Genomic DNA, 21,922 nt, shown 5'->3' with positions numbered 1-21,922 from the left:
AAAGTCATATCCCACACTGGGAAGCAACACTCCAGCCCGAACCGAGGAGCTAATGGGCGCCAATGGACAACGACGCCCTTTCCTCCAGGGACTGTATCACTAGCCCACCAGGGGCCTGCCGCAGAAAATGCTGTGTTGTGCAGGGTTTCCAATCTGTGCCAAGGGGCCTTGGGTTTCCCTGGAGGGCCCTCAGGGGTCCCACATACGCTTTATCTAATTGTTATAAATGGGCAAAATAACCTTAGACTATAACCCATTTCAAAAGGTTACTAAGATCATCTAGACACCCCATCATTCTCAATGGACAGTTTACGATAAAGAAATGTTATAAATATACAAAAGTCATATACAATTGTAGGAATTCATGGGTCTCTTGAATCCTATGGCATAATGATTTTTAAGATGTGAAAGATGAAACATTCGCCGTGTGTGAGGCTCGTCGCCATATGACCCATGCTGCTGGTTCTGAGTAACGGGAATACTTGCACCGCGTCCCCCCAGCCCCCTCCAGAACCACGGTGCAGACCTCTGGAGCTGGCCATCGTGAGGAAGGAGACCCCGAGGGCTGAAAGGAGGAAGCAAACCCTCACCTGCTCCTCGCCAACACCACCCCACCGCTCGCTAACCTCGGGAAGAAAACAGTGAGGACGGCTGCCCAGTGGGGACAAAATCCTTCCTTGATAACACTATCATTTCCTTTAGGGCTTCCTTTATTCCTGTTTCTTGGCAAACAAAATTCTAAGGTCTATAAAGCAAAGTTAGTATTGTTTAAAAAGTCTTATCATGATGTCTTGTACATAGCACTTAATATATTAAATAGAGTAAGAGGAATGTTTTACTTATGGAACTAGTAATTAAATTTATTTGCCTAAACAATACTAGGGAAAAAAAAAATACCTCCTTTTTGCTTTCCTTGTTTTGATCAATCTCAATGTCAATGGGGTTATTTCCATTTGTTTCTTCCAGTTCATCCTCACTGGAAGACAAGAACAAGTTACTGAAAGATTATTTGGTACTAATTCTATTTAATATACAAATATAAGCAATAAATTGATTTAATGACAGGTTTAATATAAAATTAGTAAGTTTCCATATTGCTGAGATAAAAAAAAATTTTTAATTCAAATAGAATAGTATCAACTCCGTAGTTCTCTTGGTCTAAATGATTTAAAAAAACAACTATTAAAATAGGTCTCTAACTTCCAAATCAGGTCTAGAACACTGTTGCTTTATATCTGTAAAATGCTTTTTCTCAACTCTCCACTGAAAATATCACATTTAAGACGTTTATGTAATTGCCCCATAACTAGCTTGTGGTAGGCTAGGACATGATCATGAGACGTAACCAGGAGACTGTTCAAGAACCGAGTCCTACTGCATTGGGGACAAACTCCCCAGCAAGTAAAACTCCATTTCAAGTCCCATGAGTAGACCCTCATAACTCAACACAAGTGAGAATGGGAGAGCGTTCTTGGCGGCCTGCAGAGATTGGTATTTCAAATTAGGTTAATTTTAAAAAGAACATTCGGGGCGCCTGGGTGTGGCTCAGTTGGTCAAGCGACTGCCTTCGGCTCAGGTCATGATCCTGGGGTCCCCGGATGGAGTCCCGCATCGGGCTCCCTGCTCAGTGGGGAGTCTGCTTCTCTCTCTGACCCTCCCCCTCTCATGCTCTATTTCATTCTCTCAAATAAATAAATAAAATCTTAAAAAATAATAAAAATTAAAAAAATAAGAAATTCGTGTTGACATGGTACTTCAAATGCTTTTGTTTATAGCCTTCCATGTATTATTAATTTTTTAAAAGAGCTTTGTAGTAGTTAGGACCTTTATTTGAAAAAATAAGAAAATAAGGATGACACAAGTCAAGTAGCCGGCCCCAGTTTGCCCACGATTTTGACCAGCTCAACAGTGGTGGCAGCAAAACAATCAGCTCTTCAAATGTCAATGTGCCCACTGTCTCAGGAATCCATCCCGGGGCCCATGCTACCGTTCTCCCCACCCGCCCTGGCTGAGGAGAGTGTCTGAAAGGAGAATGGGTCTGGGGCTGAGGAAATTCTTTCCCATTATTGCCAACAACCTCTCTGGTGCGACCACCATGTGGCATGCTCTCCTTGGTCCGCATCCTGACAGCGGGGAAGGTGCTCACAGAAGGTGGGAGCACAGCTGGTCTCCTACCCTTGGTGCTGATGTAAAGCACCAGGGAAGGGAGTACACAGGTGTCAGCCGATGCTCTTACCATGTCATACAAGGAAAACAAATCCCAGCTACTTTTTAACTGATTTCAGCTTCGTAGAGTAGTATACCTGCCTGTAGTAATAGATTCAATTTATAAAAAGTAAATGAGACCAAACATATAATGGGTGTAAAAATTTTTAATCAAAAGTTACTGGAACACTAAAAACAAATTCAGTAGTGTTTGCCACTTCTGGTTACTAAGAGTAATGACCCAAAAACAAACCCACTAGTATCTATGCGGCAGACCACACAACATGCAGATGCATCAAGGTCAACAGTCTTACAGACTCTTACAGCTGGAGAGAGCTTTGAGGATGTTCCCACCATGGCCCCCATTTTACAGCTGGGCCCACAGATCCGAATTCTCCAAAAGTCATACTCCCAATTTGTTCCCACATGTTATTCTATTTAAAAATCATAAAACACTCTCCTAAAATGGGGCCATGGAGATCATACAGTCTTTCTTCACTTTATTTGTACTATTAATTTTTAAAAAAATAACATTACAGAAAATGTGGAAAACATAATTTTAAAAAGCCACCTATAGTCCCACCAACCTAACACAAAAACCAGTACGTGTATGCGCTGCCTTCTGGACTTAGAGCTTCTTCATTTCTGAGTTGAGGAAGTGAGGCTTGGGGAAGGAGCATGTGGAGTGAACTCGCCTGTGAACACACAGGTAGAGCCTCTGGAGTTCACATGCCAACCTGCCTCTGCGTGTGAGCACAGGGCTGTTCCCACTACTCGGTGCCGTTTATAAGACCAAGGAAGTGATGGCTAAGATGTAGCCTACTCACCAAGCTATTCTTAAAACTAGATCCTTATTAAGGAGAAATCATAAAATGTTTCTGTCTCTCATACACAAAACAGATGGTCAAAAAAGGGATGAAGGAAATCTAAACTGTACAGTCATCTTTTAACATATCAGACATTAAAATATGTCAAATCTTATATATCAAAAAAAAATTCAACCTAGGAAATAATGGATTCCTTCTTATCAAAAGGAGACACCTTCAGGGGCAGGAAAGAATATGTGGGCAAGTTTGCTCTCGGGCAGAGAGAGAGTGCTAAGAAAAAACATCTGCAGAACAGAACGCGTGTTAACACAGCTCATGAGCATCAGAGGAAGAGTATCTGTGTGCGTGTGGTTCCAGCAGGAAGGCACTGGGGGAGACCCGTCACTCAGCCTTTCCTTTGTGCGTCTACCAGCTCTTAGCAATTTTACTGGCCCAAGAGATCCCCACGTGGGGAGACACCAGCTCCAAGCAGGCACTGACCTCTCCTCCCGCTCCCGCTTCTGTTTCCGAGCGTGGCGGTCCATCACGCTGGTTTTAGTCCTCGTCTTCTTCCAAGAGTAGTAAAATTTCACCAGACTTGCTATAGATTTATCAGGAAGCTAAACATAAAAACTAAGTTGGTTTCGATTGAAAGCGGATCTTCCCAAATCAAGTGTGCTTATTAGGTATGGTTAAGGGTTGTCTCACGCACCCAGAAATGTCCTAAGTCACAGCCTTTTTCTCTGAGAAGGAGATTCAGAGAGAAGTCTTATCAATACATTCCAAGCTAGTGCAGTGTGACTGGCAGTGACGACACTCAGCCCAGGAAAGATTGCTAAAGCAGTCTGAGATGAATCCAAGATTGACCGAAAGTTTCTAGCCTAACTCTCCGGTTATTTTTTAAAAATTCATTTTAGCACTCATGTAACCACCAATAAGCTTTCCTAGTAGGACTCCACCAAATAGCCTTCTAAAATGTAAGAGATAAGCAAACCTTCCCCAGGCAGATAGGGTTCCATGATGCTCCACCTCATCAAACAACCATCAAAGATGCTTTCTATCAGACTAATCTGGGGAGTCCCAACAAGAGAGAGGGGGATGGGGGGTGGAGGAGGGCTTCTGTTACAGCTGCTATCAAGCTGGGAAGTGCTAGGAAATGATTCACTCTTGTAATGTAAAGCCTCTTATCCACCCTGCAGCAAGTATGAACTGTCTAAAGGGAGCTTTATTAAAAATGAGAATATTCATGCTTGCGGGTTAGCCCTACCCTTCGGGTATGCTACAGTGAAGAGAGGCTGGGGAAAAGAGAAAATACAGTGGTCTCATTTACTTACCATTTGTTGGATTCTATGAAAAGTTTTCCCATGAAAACTAAAGGCTTGTTCAAATAAGACTTTATCTTCCACAGTCCACTCATCTGGGAAGGGGGTAAAGTTGGGCAAATCAGCCAATGACTTTTCAATATTATGCTTATGCCAAAAGAGCATCCCAAGAGCCTAGAAAAATAGTACCAGTGAAATTTTAGACCAAAGGCAGGAGTGAAACATTAAAATGGCAATAAGATAAGCAAAAGAAAAGCCTGTGCTTCCCTGCAAGCAGACCAGACTGCCATGTGACTAAGGGGGGGGCGGGTCTACGCCCGCCTACACGCGGGGCGGCTGTGAGGCAGATTCCACTATGCTCACTTTTCAGATTAGAATACGGTGGGGCCTGAGAAATTAAGTCCTTGGGCGCCTGGGTGGCTCAGTTGGTTAACCGACTGCCTTCGGCTCAGGTCATGATCCTGGAGTCCCACGTCGAGCTCCCTGCTCGGCAGGGAGTCTGCTCCTCCTTCTGACCCTAACCCCTCTCATGTGCTCTCTCTCATTCTCTCTCTCAAACAAATAAATAAAATCTTAAAAAAAAAAAAAAAAAAAAGAAAGAAATTAAGTCCTTGCCAACGGTCCAGTGTGGAAGGTAGGTGATAGAGGCAGTGTGGCTCCTGAATCCGTGCTCTTAAAAGGCCACACTCGAATGCCTCCATATACAATAGGACAAAGTAACTCATAAAAGCACTTAATTGGGGGTGCCTGGGTGGTGCAGCTGGTTAAGCTCCAACCCTTGGTTTCGGCTCAGATTGCAATCTCAAGGCCATGAAATCAAGCCGCATGTCAGGCTCCATGCTCAGCATGGAGTTTGCTTAAGACTCACTCTCCCTCTGCACCCCACCTCGCTCTCTCTCTTTAAAATAAATAAATCTTCTAAAAATTTTTTTTAAAGATTTTATTTATTTATTTGACAGAGAGAGACACAGCAAGAGAGGGAACACAAGCAGGGGGAGTGGGAGAGGGAGAAGCAGGCTTCCCACGGAGCAGGGAGTCTGAAGTGGGGCTCGATCCCAGGACCCTGGAATCATGACCCGAGCCAAAGGCGATGCCTAATGACTGAGCCACCCAGGTGCCCCTAAAAAATTTTTTAAAAAGTAATCTCGTTATTCTTTTGCCAAAAAAGCTCAAAAATTTTGTTTTGTTTTGTTTTGTTTGCAGCTCAGAAGAGAGAAAATATTCAAATGGGTGAGGGACAAACTGGAAAAAAGAGAGATAATTCAGCAATTTTTTTCTGAGAAAACTTTCTATAACTCTAAAGTGAGAATAATCATACTTTTGAAGACCAGAATCCTTAAAAATTCATACAAGTATATTTAGCAATCACCGATTTTTTTTAAGGTTTTATTTTTAAGTAATCTCTACACCCAACGTGGTGGCTCAAACTCACCAAACTCACAACCCTGAGATTAAGAGTCCCATGCCCTTTTGACTGAACCAGCCAGATGCCCAATCGCCGAGTAATTTTTACACTTTCTAAACAGAATTTAAAATTAGTGATGTTTGGGGCGCCTAGCTGGCTCAGCCAGTGGAGCAGGCGACTCTTGATCTCGGGGTTGTGAGTTTGAGTTCCACATTGGGTGTAGAGATTACATAAAAAATAAAATCTTAAAAAAAAAATTGGTGATCTTCCGAGCAACTTTGTGAAGTTCATGAGTTGGGTTTGGAAAAAGAGAAAGCATACATCTCTTGCTTTGAAAGCTTCTGGAACTCTCTCATTGTAACTGGCTTTCCTAACAATTTCTACCAGGGTGGAGTAATTAAAAGTAAGACCAGGGCTAAAAGAAAGAGTCAAATTCCATATAATGCAACTCAGTGGTACCCTCAGTCATGAGGGTAAATGCCAGAAACTTACAGGTTTTAATATCTAGATCAATGCCAAAGCACTAATCCAACTTAATATACTTATTTTTAAAACAGTAATTAGAAATAAGGCTGACACAGAATTATCACACTTTGAGCAAAATTAATTTCATATATTTCTCATTAATAGGTTCCAAGCAATTTTTAAAAGAAAACCTTAGTCAAATTTTACAGCCTGAAAGTGATTCAAAGCAACTGATATGAAAACACTGTGAGTCTGTGTGGGTCTAAGCGTGACAACACGGGGTCAGGAAAAAAGCCAACACGGAAACACATAAATGACAAACACACCATGCATTCAAATAGGGAAGCATTATGCCCAAGTATCTGGGCACCTTGGAGCCACTTTGGAGCTAAGGTGCCCTAAATACTACAAACCTGCAGAAATACACAGATGCTTTTCAAATCAAAGGGTCCTCTAATACTCATCTCAAGCAGAAAAGGGGTACTGGAGCCTCATTTTGCTAGTGACCACCAAAAATGTGCACTGCTACTCAACACACAGAACACAAACAATTTAACAGGTTAGCTCCAACCCCCCAGCGTTTAAAAATAAAAACTCATCTTGGACAACAAAAGAAAACCACGTCATTACCTGTTCCATGTTGTACCCATGCTTCTCTTTAGCGATGGCAATGTATTCATCTACTGAAAAACAAGACAAGAGACCAATAAACAAACGGAGGGGCAGGAAACAACAGTCTAGGAGCACTAGAGTTGTATATGTGTTTCAGGCCTGCCATGCACAGGAATAAAAATAAAGAACAAAGTCCATTATGGATCTTACATATATAAATCCCACAGAAGAATGGCTCAAAATATACTCAAGTATTAACAGTCCCTGGCTCTGGATGGGAAGACTATGATTCTTTTTTTTTTTTTTTTTAACTTGGTTCTACTTAGATTTCCTATGATAAATATTATTTTGGTACTCTGAAAGATAATTAAAAGAAATAAAAGGAAGTATTAAAATTGGGGGTTTGGTTTTAGTCTCAGCCAAAGCTGAAAAACAAGCCACTTATCTTTATATTAAAAAAATCTAAGAGATGAATTACATGAACCGGTGCCTGGTATTTGCTTTCAAACTCCAACACAAGGCGACAAGTGCCGACTCTCAAGCGCTAAGGTTAAGGCCAAGGAAAACTGACTGACTCAATCTCCAGGAGAAGTTAACACACCCCCAAAGTTACTTCCTCTCTACATTTTCTAGTCTTTCTTCCAGGAATAAAAGAGACTACCAATCAATAACAACACTTCATTATATTCCTGTACAGCTTTTTTTTTTTTTGGATAAATTACAAAAAATAACACAGGCTCCCCAAAAAACCCCAAAAAAGCAAAAACCAAACCAAACAAAAACCAACCACCAAAAACAAAAAATTTAAAAAAAAACCCCAAATAGCACAGAACTGTCTGAAACAAACAGTAGTTTCCCACTGGCCTGTGCCTCTCTCTGGAGACCCTCAGCCTCACTCCCCAGGTGTGGCAGACTTGGAGATTCACACTGGAGGGGACCAAGATGCACATGGCAACACACCAGACCCTGAGGGATGGACTGCAGGGAAGACGATAAAAACTAAGTAATGAGGTGTGTTCAAGCCAAGGCTACATCAGGGGAAAAGAGAAAAACAATCTACAGTGAACTGAGGGTCAACCCCAGAGAAGGTCTGCTCTAAGGGTTGTTTCTTTTAACAGGTATTTGGTAAATGAACCTCAAACTTCTGCTGTACAACCCCAACTCTGCAAGCATACACATTTCCAGACACCATTATTTCCCTCAGCTGAGTGAGGAACGTGTGACGTGTGCGCAGCCCCCATGCAGTCACGTGATCCTCAAGCAGCTGCCTGTACAGGCTGGCCAAGGGGGCAGATGCCATCTGCTCCATCAGTAGCGGGGCCACTAAGCCTGTCCCCATGGTCTCCAACCAGACTTAGCTTAAAAATTACATGGAAAACCAAAGCACTCTTGGGATGCTACTCTATTTTCATCTGCTTCTTTGCTTTCTAACATAAAAATTAGCTGGTGGTGGGAAGAGTAAAATTCCGAGTGGATTCCGAGTGTTGCAGCCAAGTTTGGACAGAACATTTTCCATGTTGTAAACAGCAAGGTATTCTTACTAAGTACCTTTAAAAATCACACCTCTTTTAGATTTTCTTGCAGACTAGCCTGAGGAATCAAATCTCAAGCAAAGGAAAAAAGAATTCTATCAGAACCACTTACGGGAAGTCACTTGGTGTCTCTACCAGGTGCCCTGAAGGTGTGACCCCAATAAGTTCATACAGGGGGAGGCTTGCAACTTGCCAAAGAATTACCATCTGATACCCACTGGCAAAAATACAATTTTTCATTCTTTTTATTGTCCCCAGTGTCCAACAGAGATTAAACAATTTGCTAAATGAATGCTAGGGGTGCTGTGATGTGCAGAGTGTCACCGAAAAGAAAGGCTCTTTTCTAGCAAGGTGAAAGGCTGTACAGCTTTTAGCTATGTGGTTAAGAAAGATGGAGGTCCAATCTTGGCTCTGTCTCCAGACAAAATGAGTTGACAGGCAGTGGTGCCTGATGTATAAGTAAGAACTATAGTTTAAACTGTGTTACCTTTAGCAACTTTCCTGACCTTCCCAGGAAGGAGCTCTCCCCAGTAAAGCTGCGTCATCACCTATCTGAAAAATAGCAGAGTAGAAGTCCTCTCGCAATGTTTTCGTCTGGAGTTAATCCAGAAACCAAGCCATGTGCTCGCACAAAGGATGCTGCTGACAGCCTGGTCTCTGACTGCCTCCCTACTGTATATAGATAGTCCTCAGCTCTTGTTCCCTTTCATGATCAGGGGGACAGGGCTACCCACCAGTTTCTAGACTCCCGTCTTCTCTACCACCTACCCTGCTCCTTTACAGAGTGCATGCCAGTAGCTGCCAGTAGGGCATGATGAAAACGGAACGTGTGCATTTTCAAAAATTCCCACATGCTTTCCTTAAGCAAAAATAAGCTTTCAACCTAAGACAATAAAATTCACTCCCACATGCCTTCATAAAAACAAATGATGACCAGATACTTCAGGCGGTGGATGAAAGATGAAACAGGAAGGGACACAAGAGAAATACAAGCTACTTGAGACCAACAGCTCTAAAACAAAGAACACAGGGTTCCTTGGGGATTTTTCCAGTACTTTCTCATCTCTGGCAACAGGGATCCTGATTTCATCTCTAAGAAATTAAAGGTTAACCAGAGTCAGTCCCAATCTGGCGGTGAGGAGCCACTCCAGGCAGAGAGTCATCAAGCTGTGATTAGGACAATGCACAAAGTCCACGTGGCTTAAGGAAATGCCGGGATGTTTCCACGGCCCATTTATATCCACCAGCCTTCCCCAACTTGGGCACAGGGGACAGAACCAGGCAGTCATCTGGGTGCAAGAAGAAGCTGAGCTGACATTCTCATCCGTCGGTCAGAAGCAGAAAGATCAGTCACTAAGTCTACTCTCCTTTAAAAAAAAACAATTCCAGGGACACCTGGGTGACCATGTCAGTTAAGTGTCCAACTCTTGATTTCTGCTCAGGTCATGATCTCAGGGTCCTGAGGTCAGGCCCTGCATAGGCCCCGTACTCTGCGGGGAGTCTGCTTAAGATTCTGTCTCTCCCTCTCCCTCTGCCCCTTCCCCCACTCACATGCTCTTTAATATAAAATCTTTTTTTTTTAATTTTTAAAATGTATAATGCGGTATTTTTTTTAAACTGATTTTTTTTAAAGATTTTTTTTTAATTTATTTATTTGAGACACAGAGTGCGTGCGCGCACAAGAGAGAGAGAGAGAACATGAGCAGGGGGAGAAGCAGGCTCCCCGCTGAGCAGGGAGTCACTTGGTATCTCTACCAGGTGCCCTGAAGGTGTGACCCCAATAAGTTCATACAGGGGGAGGCTTGCAACTTGCCAAAGAATTACCATCTGATACCCACTGGCAAAAATACAATTTTTCATTCTTTTTATTGTCCCCAGTGTCCAACAGAGATTAAACAATTTGCTAAATGAATGCTAGGGGTGCTGTGATGTGCAGAGTGTCACTTTTTTTCTATCCGATGAACTAAATGTCTTCAGTTCCATTAGTGAGCCCGATGCGGGGCTCGATCCCAGGACCCCGGGATCATGACCTGAGGTGAAGGCAGACACCCAACCATCTGAGCCACCCAGGTGCCCCTATAATGTGCTATTTTTAAAAACTTGAATATCCTATGGAAACAACCAAAGAGAACTATCTGATCTTAAATTATAATGGATAAAGTTATGTATCACTCCAATTCTTTAAGAAGTATACAGACTGTACAAACCGCTGGCTTTTTTGACAAGAACTCAGCATTATGGAAAGCACAGGTAAATGAGTTATGTTTTGGCATAATATCACTTAAAGGTAGAATGTGAGATTCATCAAGAAAATTTACAAAATTCCTAAAGCCTAGTCAAACATTTACTGAACTACCCTTACTATGTACAGAACACTGTACTAAGTAGCAGGCCAAAATATAGAAGAAAAACAAACTGGTTTCCTGAACTAGCTTGAAACAATACACAGGTAACAGAGAACAGAAATACATAAAATAACAGTACAGATGTAGACTAGCATGGGAATCCAAAATAATCAGTAAATAATGATGGTAATGATGTTAAATCAGGACAAGCTTCCTGAAGATTCAACAGCTATACTGATTAGGCAATAACAATAGCTAATATTTGAGAATTTACTATGTGCCAGCCGCTGTTCTAAGCTCTTTACAAGGATTATCTTTTTAATCCTCTCCAATAATTCTATTATCACGCCCATTCATAAATAAACTTAGGCTCAGAGAAGTTAAGTAATTTGGCCAAGTGACACAGCTGGTAAATAGCAGAAATAGGACTTATATACACGCAGAGTGTCTGACCACAGGACCCATGATATTAAACCACTATATGCTATCCTATCTCTTGAGTAAAGGACATGGCGGGAGAAGGGCACTCAGGTAAGAACAGTCTCCATGGTACAGAGAATTGAGTAAGACTAACCAATATCGTCTATGTCGCTTGAATAGAGTTAAGAAAATAAAACTGGGGTTGATGACGGAAGTGATGGAAAGCAAGGGTAACAGGCAAAAGGCTGCCTTGCAACAGGCATCATTTGCTTCTATATTCTTGTTTCTAGCCGATGAACTAAATGTCTTCAGTTCCATTAGTGAGAGTCTCAAACTCCACTGCAAAAAAGGGAAAAATGCAGATGAAAGTTGCCTCGGTAACCTGAGCTCACCCACTCCTCCCTCCTCTAGACATTGCAGAGACTCAGGACACCTTGTGATCTTGCATATTCTATTCAGAGCAAGAGGCTGACACCATAAGGTGCGTTGAGGACAAAACTATAACCTCAATATAGTTTAAAAAAATTTTTATTATCCTAACACTGGCAGTAGCATTAGTACTACAAAGGAACGTGGCACCAATTTCTCTCTCATAACTCAAACTGAGAATACCAAAATTTTCTTTAGGAATATGATAAATATCGTGGCATCTCCTTTTATTATTAAAATAAGAAATGAGTTATCACTGTAACTCACTGAGAATGAAATGAGCTTAAATCATTTAAGTAAAGCAATTATGCCACCTGGTGGGCACAGGTATTACTACAGTTAACATTTCAATGATCCCTCTGAATATGGGAGGGGGAGCCCACAAGAAACAAGATAAGCCACAGAGACTCTGCGAAAATACAATATAATGAGCCAGTCCTTCCTAGTCAGTAATAAAATGCACTTTATGAAAATTCTGTTTCTTAATGTAGTTTCATTAAAATCCCACTTTATAGAAAAAGCACCCCTGCAGGCTCTCCAGTAAATTTTACTACAAAATCCAACCCAGTCTCATAGACAATCTGATCAAGTGGAAATAAGAAATAAGAACACCCTCCCAAGCCACACGTACTTCAGTTCAGCTTCTGGCATCTGTCCCTACCTAACCTGCACTTCTGCCAGTACCCACCAGTATGACTGTGGCCAAGTCCCACCCCCGTCTCTGTACCTCCTTTCCTCATCAGGAGAGTGGACCATCACGACCTTAAAAGTGGTTCCAGGGCCTAAAAAACCTGGGGGGGGGGGGGGGCACCTGAGTGGCTCAGCTGGTTAAGGGTCCAACTCTTGATTTGGGCTCAGGTCGTAATCTCGGGGTCATGAGATTGAGCCGCAGGCAGGGCTCCACACTCAGCAGGGAGCCTGCTTGAGATTCTCCCTCTCCCTCTGCTCCTACTCCGCCCCGTGCATATATGCACATGCATGCACTAATAAATCAGTCTTAAAAAAAAAATTCAGGGCGCCTGGGTGGCTCAGTCAGTTGGGCGTCTGGCCTTCGGCTCAGGTCGTGATCCCCAGGTCCTGGGATCGAGCCCTTCATCGGGCTCCCTGCTCAGTGGGGAGCCTCCTTCTCCCTCTCCCACTCATGCTCTTTGTTGCTGTCTCTCTCAAATAAAATCTTTAAAAAAAAAAATTTTTTTCCCTCCCCCCACCCGTCCCTCCGACTCATGTGCTTGCTCTAAAATGGATAAATAATCCACCTTTACTCCAGTCCTCAAACACTCATGAGCCTTCCAGAACGGCACAGGTAGGATATCCTGTATTTCACAAACTGATCGTCACTAGAATGACATTCAGTTGTAATTAAAACAATAACCACCTTTCCCTTAAAAATGTGCAAGGCCAATGGTAAAGAATCAATCAGCATAGCGACACACTATTCCCCTTGCATCTCTCACACTGAGAGTCAACCTACCTGACAGCTAAGTCCCTAGGCAGGCAACCGTGTACTCAAAATGATTTCATTTGCTCTCATGCATGTTTTCTGTTTACAGTATGAGCTGAAGGAAGGATCCGTGCTCCAAACAAGGTCTGCTCTCCATCTCCCTTAACTAAAGGCAACATTCCCTGACAATAAAAGGAGAAAGGGGAACACACTAGATTCACCCATAAATTCATAGCGGGCAACAGTGAAAAGAGCCTTGCGTCCCTGGTTTCTATCAGGAACTTGCGAGCTAAACCCATTTCCTCACCTATTTGACAAGACTGAGGTAAGATACCCTGCTCGAATCCTTTACAAAGTAGTAAAGCAGCCAAGATACACAAATATTAAGTATTACTAAAATGAATTCCTCCATAAACATGTGTGAGATTCAATTAGAGATGGGGTAGGGTGCACTTCACAACCACAAAATTAGGTTTTCAAGAGATACCCTGGAGAGCTGTGCCCCAGCCCAGAAGTTCCCAGTCCTAACTGATGAGAGCCAGCTGGTAAACCGTGAAATACTGATTCTTGGGCTCCACCCTCCTTTGTTCATATACATGTGTATACACGTATGTAAGTTTACGCATGTATATTTATGTGCGTGGATGTATGTACTTCATGCATATATAGTTTTTATAAAGTATGATGGGTACAGAGAAAAGCACACACATAAAGGCCCAGCTTGGTGATTTTTCAGAAAATCAAACATACCCAGCTCAAGGAAAGAACTGACTACACCCAAGATGTTTTGGTTTGCTTTCAATGCCCCCAGGTGATTCTGAGAATCATGAATTAAAGCATAATATTAATGTGTGAAGAACATGAGTTTGATAACATTCCCCATTTTAATGTGATAAAAAGCACCTCAACAAGCACAAAATTTTTAAATTTAGTATTAAAAAGATTAGACACTATCAGGACCACAGAAACAGGAAGAAATGTGCTTTTTATGTTACGACTATATAGAAAGGAGGTTTGTGAATTTCAATCATGCAAAAAAAAATTTCCTTTCAGCGACTATATAGTTCTTTTTTAAATTACTGACTTCAGGGGCGCCTGCGTGGCTCAGTCGGTTAAGTGTCTGACTTCAGCTTGGGGCATGATCTCAGGGTCCTGGGATCCAGATCAGCATCAGGCTCCACACTCAGCAGGGAGTCTGCTTGTCCCTCTCCCTCTGCCCCTCCCCCCTGCTCATGCTCTCTCTGTCTCTCTCTCTCTCTAATAAATAAATAAAATCTTTAAAAATAAGTAGGTTAAATAAATTACCGACTTCAAACTCCCATCCTGGAGAGGAGGAGGTAGTCAGAAGGATTTACAAGCCTGCAAATCCTAGTGACTCCTCACAGATTGGTCTACAAACCTCAAATTACAGGGACATTTGTCCTTTAACCCTGACTCTGCCACCCTACATATACACTGCTCCTTCCCTTAGTACAACCCTTTGTGTACAAGAATGCAGAAAAAAGGGATTCCTAAGTGAGATGAAAACAGTCAAGGGAAATACAGAAGGAGTCTGGGTTCTAGGACGGGCACAGGGACACAAGGCTCTGCCCACCATTCCCACACACTTGACGCAAGGCCACTTCTCCTCTGTGGGCCCTGGTTTCTCGAGCTCTGAAAATGGAAGGTCAACGGCACGTCAACGGCACAGTGGTATAGGGAGAATGGGGGGAGGGGACACTGGCATGTTTGTTGGGAGGGGGTGGGCTTTCCCACTCTAAGTCCTACCAACTTTCAATGCCTGAATCTTGTGGGGGGTGGGCAGGGGTGAGGGTGGGGGTATCTTCATCCAGTAAAGAAACCCAACCTCTCCAATTAAGTGGCAGAAAGGTGACATTTTATAATTACTCTACTTTATGTTTAACCATTCTCTACTGATTCAACAAATCTTTCAGGCCTACTGTGTGCCCAGTGCTGCTTTTACAGCCACAATTAAAACAGCCTGCCTTCACAGAATTCAGTCTGGCTGGAGAGAGAAATAATTACACAAATAATTAACTCCAATTGTCATAAGTGTCAGAGAAAAAGAACTATGAATGCACTTAGCTGGGAAACCTGATCTGCACAATCAAGGGAGGCTTCCTTTTCTTCTGGAAAAGGACATTATAAATTCCTGCTTACCCATTTGTTATTTTTAGTAGGGAAAATTTGAAAAAATAGAAATATTCAAGAATGGGGACATGGTTAAATAAATTAAGCTATAAACTGAGGGTTGCTGGAGTGGAGGGGGGGTGGGAGGGATGGGGTGGCTGGGTGATTGGACATTGGGGAGGGTATGTGCCATGGTGAGCGCTGTGAATTGTGTCAGACTGTTGAATCACAGACCTGTACTCCTGAAACAAGTAATACATTATATGTTAAATAAATAAATAAGGCTATATGATGGGATATTCAGGGATCAATACTCAGTTTAATGTTTAATTATAGGAAAATTAAAGTTGATAAACTATTATTTACAGTGTGACCCATCTGTGCTTAAATCCAGAGTGCGCAGAAGAAGCATAAAGACATGAAAGCAAAATTTTAATAGTGGCTATACCCATATGATGAGGTGAAGGAGTTCTAGGCTATTTTTAATAATAAAAACAAGCTTGCAGGTTTATGTGTAACTTCTTTTCTGAACCATTTGAGACTATCATAATTATACCCTGTACTCTTAAATACTCAGCAAGTATCTCCTAAGAGTAGGTATGTTCTCTTACATAACCACAGAACAGTAAATTCAACATTTAAACCATAAGTCTGTATTCCAATCTGGCCAGTGGACCCCAAAATGTGCTTTACATTATGCTCAAGAATTTTAAAGTAAATGCTAGTTATCTCTCTATATAACCAATACACATCTTTTTTAAAAATGTGGACCAAAAAAAGTGGACATATTTTTTTAATAGAACCACAATACCATTATTGCACCTAACAAAAATAGCAAAATTCCTTGATATGAGAAACAGTGGTACAATCACTGGATTGTCTAAAATGTGTAAGGCCAACAAGAGCAATTCCTGGTGAGACATGGAGCACATAAATTTTGCATTTTATTGGTAGCAATATGAACCAGTTTCACCACTTTGGAAAATAATTTGGCTTTGATCTCTCATAGATGAGTATCTACATTCTCGATGGATATCAAGAACCAAGTCACAGAAAGTTCCTAGTAACAGTCACAGAAATAAAAAAACTGGAAGCAAACGTCCATTGTGAACAGAAAGGATAAATAAATTATAACAAGATGAAATTCTTTAAGTATAAAAGGATGAAGATAAGACACACTGGCATGACGAAAGGGGAAGGCAACCCTTGAGTTTTAGTGGAGGGCTTCAACCACAGGCCGTAAATCCAGCTCTGAACAATGACCTAACTCTAAAACACTTAATAACAATGACAAAAATAATTTTCACACGCTAAAAAACATCATTTTAATCACAATTATCAAGCTCTCTGAAAGCCATTTACTTATAAAAAGCTGAAAACCAAGGCCAGTATTCGCTTATCCTATCCTTACCCCTGCACACATTCCAGTCAAAGAACTAACAGGTTAAGAATTTTACGTTCACTTCTCCCTCCTGTCAATGACCAGGGCAGGATCCCATCAGACCATAAGCCACACTTGGACGGGGACTTGTCAGACTGTTCATTCTTATATTCCCCCAGTGCCTGGCACATATGTATCACTCAAGTATTTACTGAGTCAATGAATGGTCAATTAGGCGAGTGGCAAAAAAGAAAATGTTGGAGGGTTCCTGATGACCCAAGAGGCAGAACAGGGAGCTGAAAAGCCTGTTCTGCAAATCTCCATACAGAGGAGTGTCCACATCCCCATCACTTTCTCATTCACCGGACAAGTATTTATCGTATCCACCATGTGCTGAGAGGACTGACAGCTGAGCAAACATACCAAGTTCCCCATCAGTTTTTAGTAGAGGGAGACAAAGTAAAAAAAACACTACGTCAGGTGACGATAAATGAAACGAAGGCAATGAAGCAAGGTAAGTTAAGAGGCATCAGGCAAACAGATTACAGATTACTGCTGTAATCTCTACTTCACAGTGTGGTCAAGGGAAGCTGCTCTGATACTGACGCAAAGCAATGACCAGGAGGGACTGAGGGAGCCATATAGACATTTGGGAAAAGACTATTCCAAACAAAGGAACAGAAAAGGCTCTAGGGAGCATGTTTTGGGTGGACTCAGGAGGGCAGAAGTGGGGTCAGACTATGTAGGGTCTTGCGGCCAACTATCAGGTCTTCTGTTTTTTGTTTTGTTTTGTTTTAAGATTTTATTTATTTGACAGAGAGAGACAGCGAGAGAGGGAACACAGGCAGGGGGAGCGGGAGCGGGAGAAGCAGGCCCCCTGTCAAGCAGGGAGACCGATGCAGGGCTCGATCCCAGGACCCTGGAATCATGAGCTGACCTGAAGGCAGACGCTTAACGACTGAGCCACCCAGGCGCCCCAGGTCTTCTGATTTTTATACTGAACTGGAAAGGCACTGGAACATTTTAGAGATTCTTTTTTTTAAAGATTTTATTTATTTATTTGGCAGAGAGAGAGAGCAGGAGAGCACAAGCAGCGGGAACGGCAGAGGGAGAAGGAGAAGCAGGCCCCCTGTCAAGCAGGGAGCCTGATGCAGGGTTCGATCCCACAACCCTGGGATCATGACCTGAGCTGAAGGCAGTCGCTTAACCAACTGAGCCACCCAGGTGCCCGCTTTAGAGATTCTTGACATGTACTATGTATTTATATGAATGTTAAAAAATTTACTATATATCTATCGCACACAATATAATCTTGAAAATGTGTTCTGAAGTCAAATGTCCTAACACAGAAACGTTTGTGTATGTTGCAGGTCTAAGGAAGGTTCTCATTCCAAGAAAGCTACAACTTGTTTTAAAATCTCTAATTTGACTTTGCCTTTTGAAACGTCTTTCAATTCTATATGTCTAGCATATTGTATATGTTAATTTTATCATTAGTCAGTTTAAAAAAAAAATCATCCAGCTTGAGTCTCTGCCATAGCTAATGATTTCCATCTATGTCCATTTTAACATTGAAATTTGTGCTTACCACTGTACCAGTTTTTCCTCATTTCTATACAATAAAAATAAAATGCAATCAAACACTTAAATAACTGCAAAAGTACTGATTATATATAACCTATAAAGTACATGATGCATAAATGAGCAGGACCATCTGTTTCACTGATTCCCAACAGCCAAAGTTACCTTGCAAATTTCTATACCCAAGGCAAGGGCAGCTGAGTCTAGGAAATTTGCTTCTTCAGGAAACGACCCACAGTGGGCATGGCTGTCCACCGGCTTGCCCTCTGGCTCCAATTCAACTCTTACAGGTGAGTCAAACAAAAATCACCCTCAGATTACCCCCTTTCCTAACCTATCCTCTCTCCTGAAACTGCCTTCTAAGAGCTCTCTCAGGCCACAGTTCTGTATTACATTTGACCGCACCTGCTTTGGTAAACTTTTTTTTTTTTTTTCATTAAAGCAGTGAAGTGAACCCAGACTGGGAATAAGATCTGGCCTAACTATATACATTTCAAAGAAGACAAGACTATCCAGTAAAAAAAAAAAAAAAAAAAAAAAGCTTTTGGAGATTTTTGCTACTAACATGTCCACTTTGTTTTGCTAACGTTCAGCTGCCTCTCTCCACAGTTCAGACCTTGGCTGGGTCTGTGTGTAAGGGTAGGGCCACGAGGGGAAAGGAAAGAGTAGCCTGTACTGCGCTCAGGGCAGCCGCTGCCCCCCCGAGAGAAGGCTGTCCTAAAGCCATTAGGTTGGGGCAAGCAGGCAGGCATCCAGGGTGTAGACCAAGTGGGATGAGGAGGGAGTCCCCAAGGAAGAGCAGCCTGAAATGGGGTGGGGAGGATGCTCACAGATGGGAGTAGAGGGGGGCATCCATGCAGGAGGGCACCTACATACATCACAGAGGGGACTACGGAGATGATGCCATATCACAGGTGCCTTGTAGGTATCGATAAAAATGTGTGTAAGAGCTGATGGGAGTGGCGCAGGTGCACCGAGATATGACAGTATTCTGCTTATTTAAAAGTCTGTTAGAGGAGAGGGGCGGGGGTGGGGGAACTGGGGGATGGGCATAAAGGGGGGCACGTGATGTGATGAGTGCTGGGTGTTACAGAAGACTGATGAACCACTGGGTTCTACCTCTGAAACCAGTAACACACTGTATGTTAATTGAATTTATTTTTTTAAAATTTAATTTTATTATGTTATGTTAATTTAAATAAAAATACATTTTAAAGAGCAACAATGAAAATTTGGTAGAAAATGAAGCCTGAAACCAAGACCTATTTTATCATGGGTGGGTTTTAATAACCATCAACTAATAGATGTGAAATACTACTGCTTTTTTACCTGGAAAAGAAAGTAGAAATATTTTTAAAAATAATAATAATAAAGGCCTGTTAAAGGCCACCCAACACCCACCTAACCTCACTTTCCTATGACCGCCATCTCCTCTGAGCAAGTTCAGACACTCCTGATGCTACCAGGATGACTTCTCCAATTTCAATCAAACCTCTCTTTTTTTAGTTTTTATTTTATTTGTCAGAGAGAGAGCACAAGCAGGGGGAGCAGCAGAGGGAGAGGGAGAAGCAGGCTCCTCACTGAGCAGGGAGCCCCATGTGGGACTCGATCCCAGGACCCCGGGATCATGGCCTGAGCCGAAGGCAGACACTTAACGACTGAGCCCCCCAGGCGCCCCAATCAAGCCTCTCTTTAACAAGCAATGGCCTAGTGAGGGCATCAACTTCTCTCAGCTGCAATGGATCAACACTTAACTGCCTCTACCCTAGCTCTTCACTAAACCCCAAGGCTGTCAAGAGCCTTGACATACAGTTTCACTGCTTCTCACCTCCCCAAGGAGAACCCATGTCACAGCCAGGCAGGTCTCCAAAACAAAGCCCTGCATCTCCTCCCCACATCCTCAGGCCTGTTGGAATGCAAATGCATCTTTCCCCGGTCTGCAGTGTGTGTGTGCACCTTGTCCCACCAGCCAACTCTTATATTCCTCAACATTCTAACCTGCAGTCAGCTGGCTCCAACGCTTCCCTTGTTTCTACCCAGGAAAATGAAGTGATGCCAGGTCCCAAGGGGAGCGTCAGAACATTAACAGTACACAGGAGATGCCTGATGCTAAAATTAAAACTCAACGGTCCTCATCTCCAATTAGTGAACATTTTTCAGTTTCTCTCACCATCTGCCCAACCTCCAGATTCTACCACTTTTTCAATCTTTATTCACTCCTTTGTCCCCTAAATCTCAAGCCATTGTTTCACCAAGTAATTTTCCAGAATTATTTAATGTTAACACTATTTAAATCATATTGTCCTCATCTATGCTACTTGGAATGATTTATATTTCTTCTACATGAAAGGTGTCTCTACAAGGCACATTTTCTAGGCATACCCCAAAGGTTGGATCTCTCCCTGAAGTTTTACTTAGACACAGCCCAAAGCAACTCATGTAACATCACTAATGTTTTAAGAATGTAATTATAGTTTATTAAATGAAGCAGCACATGAAGGCAGATGTGTGTAATAAATGCCATCTGGAGACCAGAGATCTAGCCCAAACTTGGCTACTAATAAGCTGTGGGATCTTAAGCATTTGACTTAACTTCTCAAGACCTCAACTTTTTGCATCCAAAAAAGAATTGGGACTAGAGGAAATACATATAAATTACTTGTTTACATGTTTATTTTTCCTTCTTTCTCCACTAGAGTATAAGCTTCATGAATCCCTCACTCCTACTACAGTACCAAGCACACAAAGCTGCTCAATTCAGTATAACCCCAATCAAGATACTTTTGGAGAGAATGTGAAACTATGAGCCTAAACTTCACCTAGAAACATAAATACATGAGCCAAAAACACCAAAAAGAATAAAAATGGTACAAATCAGGAAACAGATAAATCAATGAAACAAAATCAACAGTCCAGATATAGACCAAAGTAGACATACAAGTTTAACATAAGTAAAGGGGAAAAGAATTAAATAATTCCAGATGAACAAGGGTGTAATGAGGACGGAGGAAGAAGGAGGGGAGGGCAGAAGACACGCAGGTATCTATGTCTGTAATATGTGGAGGGGAGGGGCATTTTCAGCATGACAGTATGCTAGAAGCCACAAATAAGGTTAATAAATTTAACTACATATAATTCTAAAACACAAATTAAAAAATAAGGTTAAGATTTAACTGCTATTTAGAGAAGAATTAAAAGGTCAAAATATGAAGATGTTCAACCTCAGTAATAATTAATGAAATTTTCTATCAGTTCAGCAAAGTTTAAAAAACAATTAATATTCTCATACAGTGAGACACCACCTCACATCCATTAAAATAGATACTATTAAAAAAAAAAGAAAAAACTCAAGCAAACTGAAAATAACAATCCTGACGAGGATGTGGAGCTACTGGAGTCCGTGCACTGTTGGTGGGAGGGTAAAGTGGTAACAGCCTCCATAGAAAACAGGATGGTGGTGCCTCAAGAAAATTTAAAAATAGAAATGACCAAATCCAGCAATTCCACTTCTGAGTATATACCCAAAAGAAACAAAAGCAGGTCCTCAAAGAGGTATCTGCACACCCGTATTCACAGCAGCAGCGTTCACGGTAGCCAAAATGCAGAAACAACCCAAGTGCCCATCAACAGATAAAAAGAGACCAATGTGGTCTTATCCATTCATATAGTGGAGTATTATTTAGTCATAAGATGAAGGAAACTGTGACACAGGCTACAATGGGGATGAAACCTGAGGATATCATGCTGAGTGAAATAAGCCAGTCACCAAAACAGTATAATTCCACTTATATGAAGTACCCAGAGTGGTCAAATTCACTGAGTCAGAAAGTAGAATGGTGGCTGCCAGG

General features: G+C 41.9%; 1 protein-coding gene across 1 annotated transcript in view; it reads right to left on the bottom strand.

The window, feature by feature from the left end:
• Window positions 1-21,922, bottom strand: part of RCOR1 (REST corepressor 1) — a 117,595-nt gene that overhangs the window by 16,594 nt on the left and 79,079 nt on the right. The window contains exons 4-7 of the mRNA XM_025869325.2: window positions 6,834-6,886; window positions 4,346-4,507; window positions 3,513-3,631; window positions 898-976 (exon numbers count right to left, since the gene is read on the bottom strand). Coding sequence (XP_025725110.1) covers window positions 898-976; window positions 3,513-3,631; window positions 4,346-4,507; window positions 6,834-6,886 — 413 coding nt within the window. The remainder of the gene's footprint in view (window positions 1-897; window positions 977-3,512; window positions 3,632-4,345; window positions 4,508-6,833; window positions 6,887-21,922) is intronic.

Source organism: Callorhinus ursinus, unplaced genomic scaffold (genome assembly GCF_003265705.2).
Source record: "Callorhinus ursinus isolate GAN/ISIS: 27379988/994484 unplaced genomic scaffold, GSC_fseal_2.0 scaffold8, whole genome shotgun sequence".
Lineage (NCBI taxonomy): Eukaryota > Metazoa > Chordata > Mammalia > Carnivora > Otariidae > Callorhinus > Callorhinus ursinus.
This window is presented reverse-complemented; position numbering and strand designations above follow the sequence as displayed.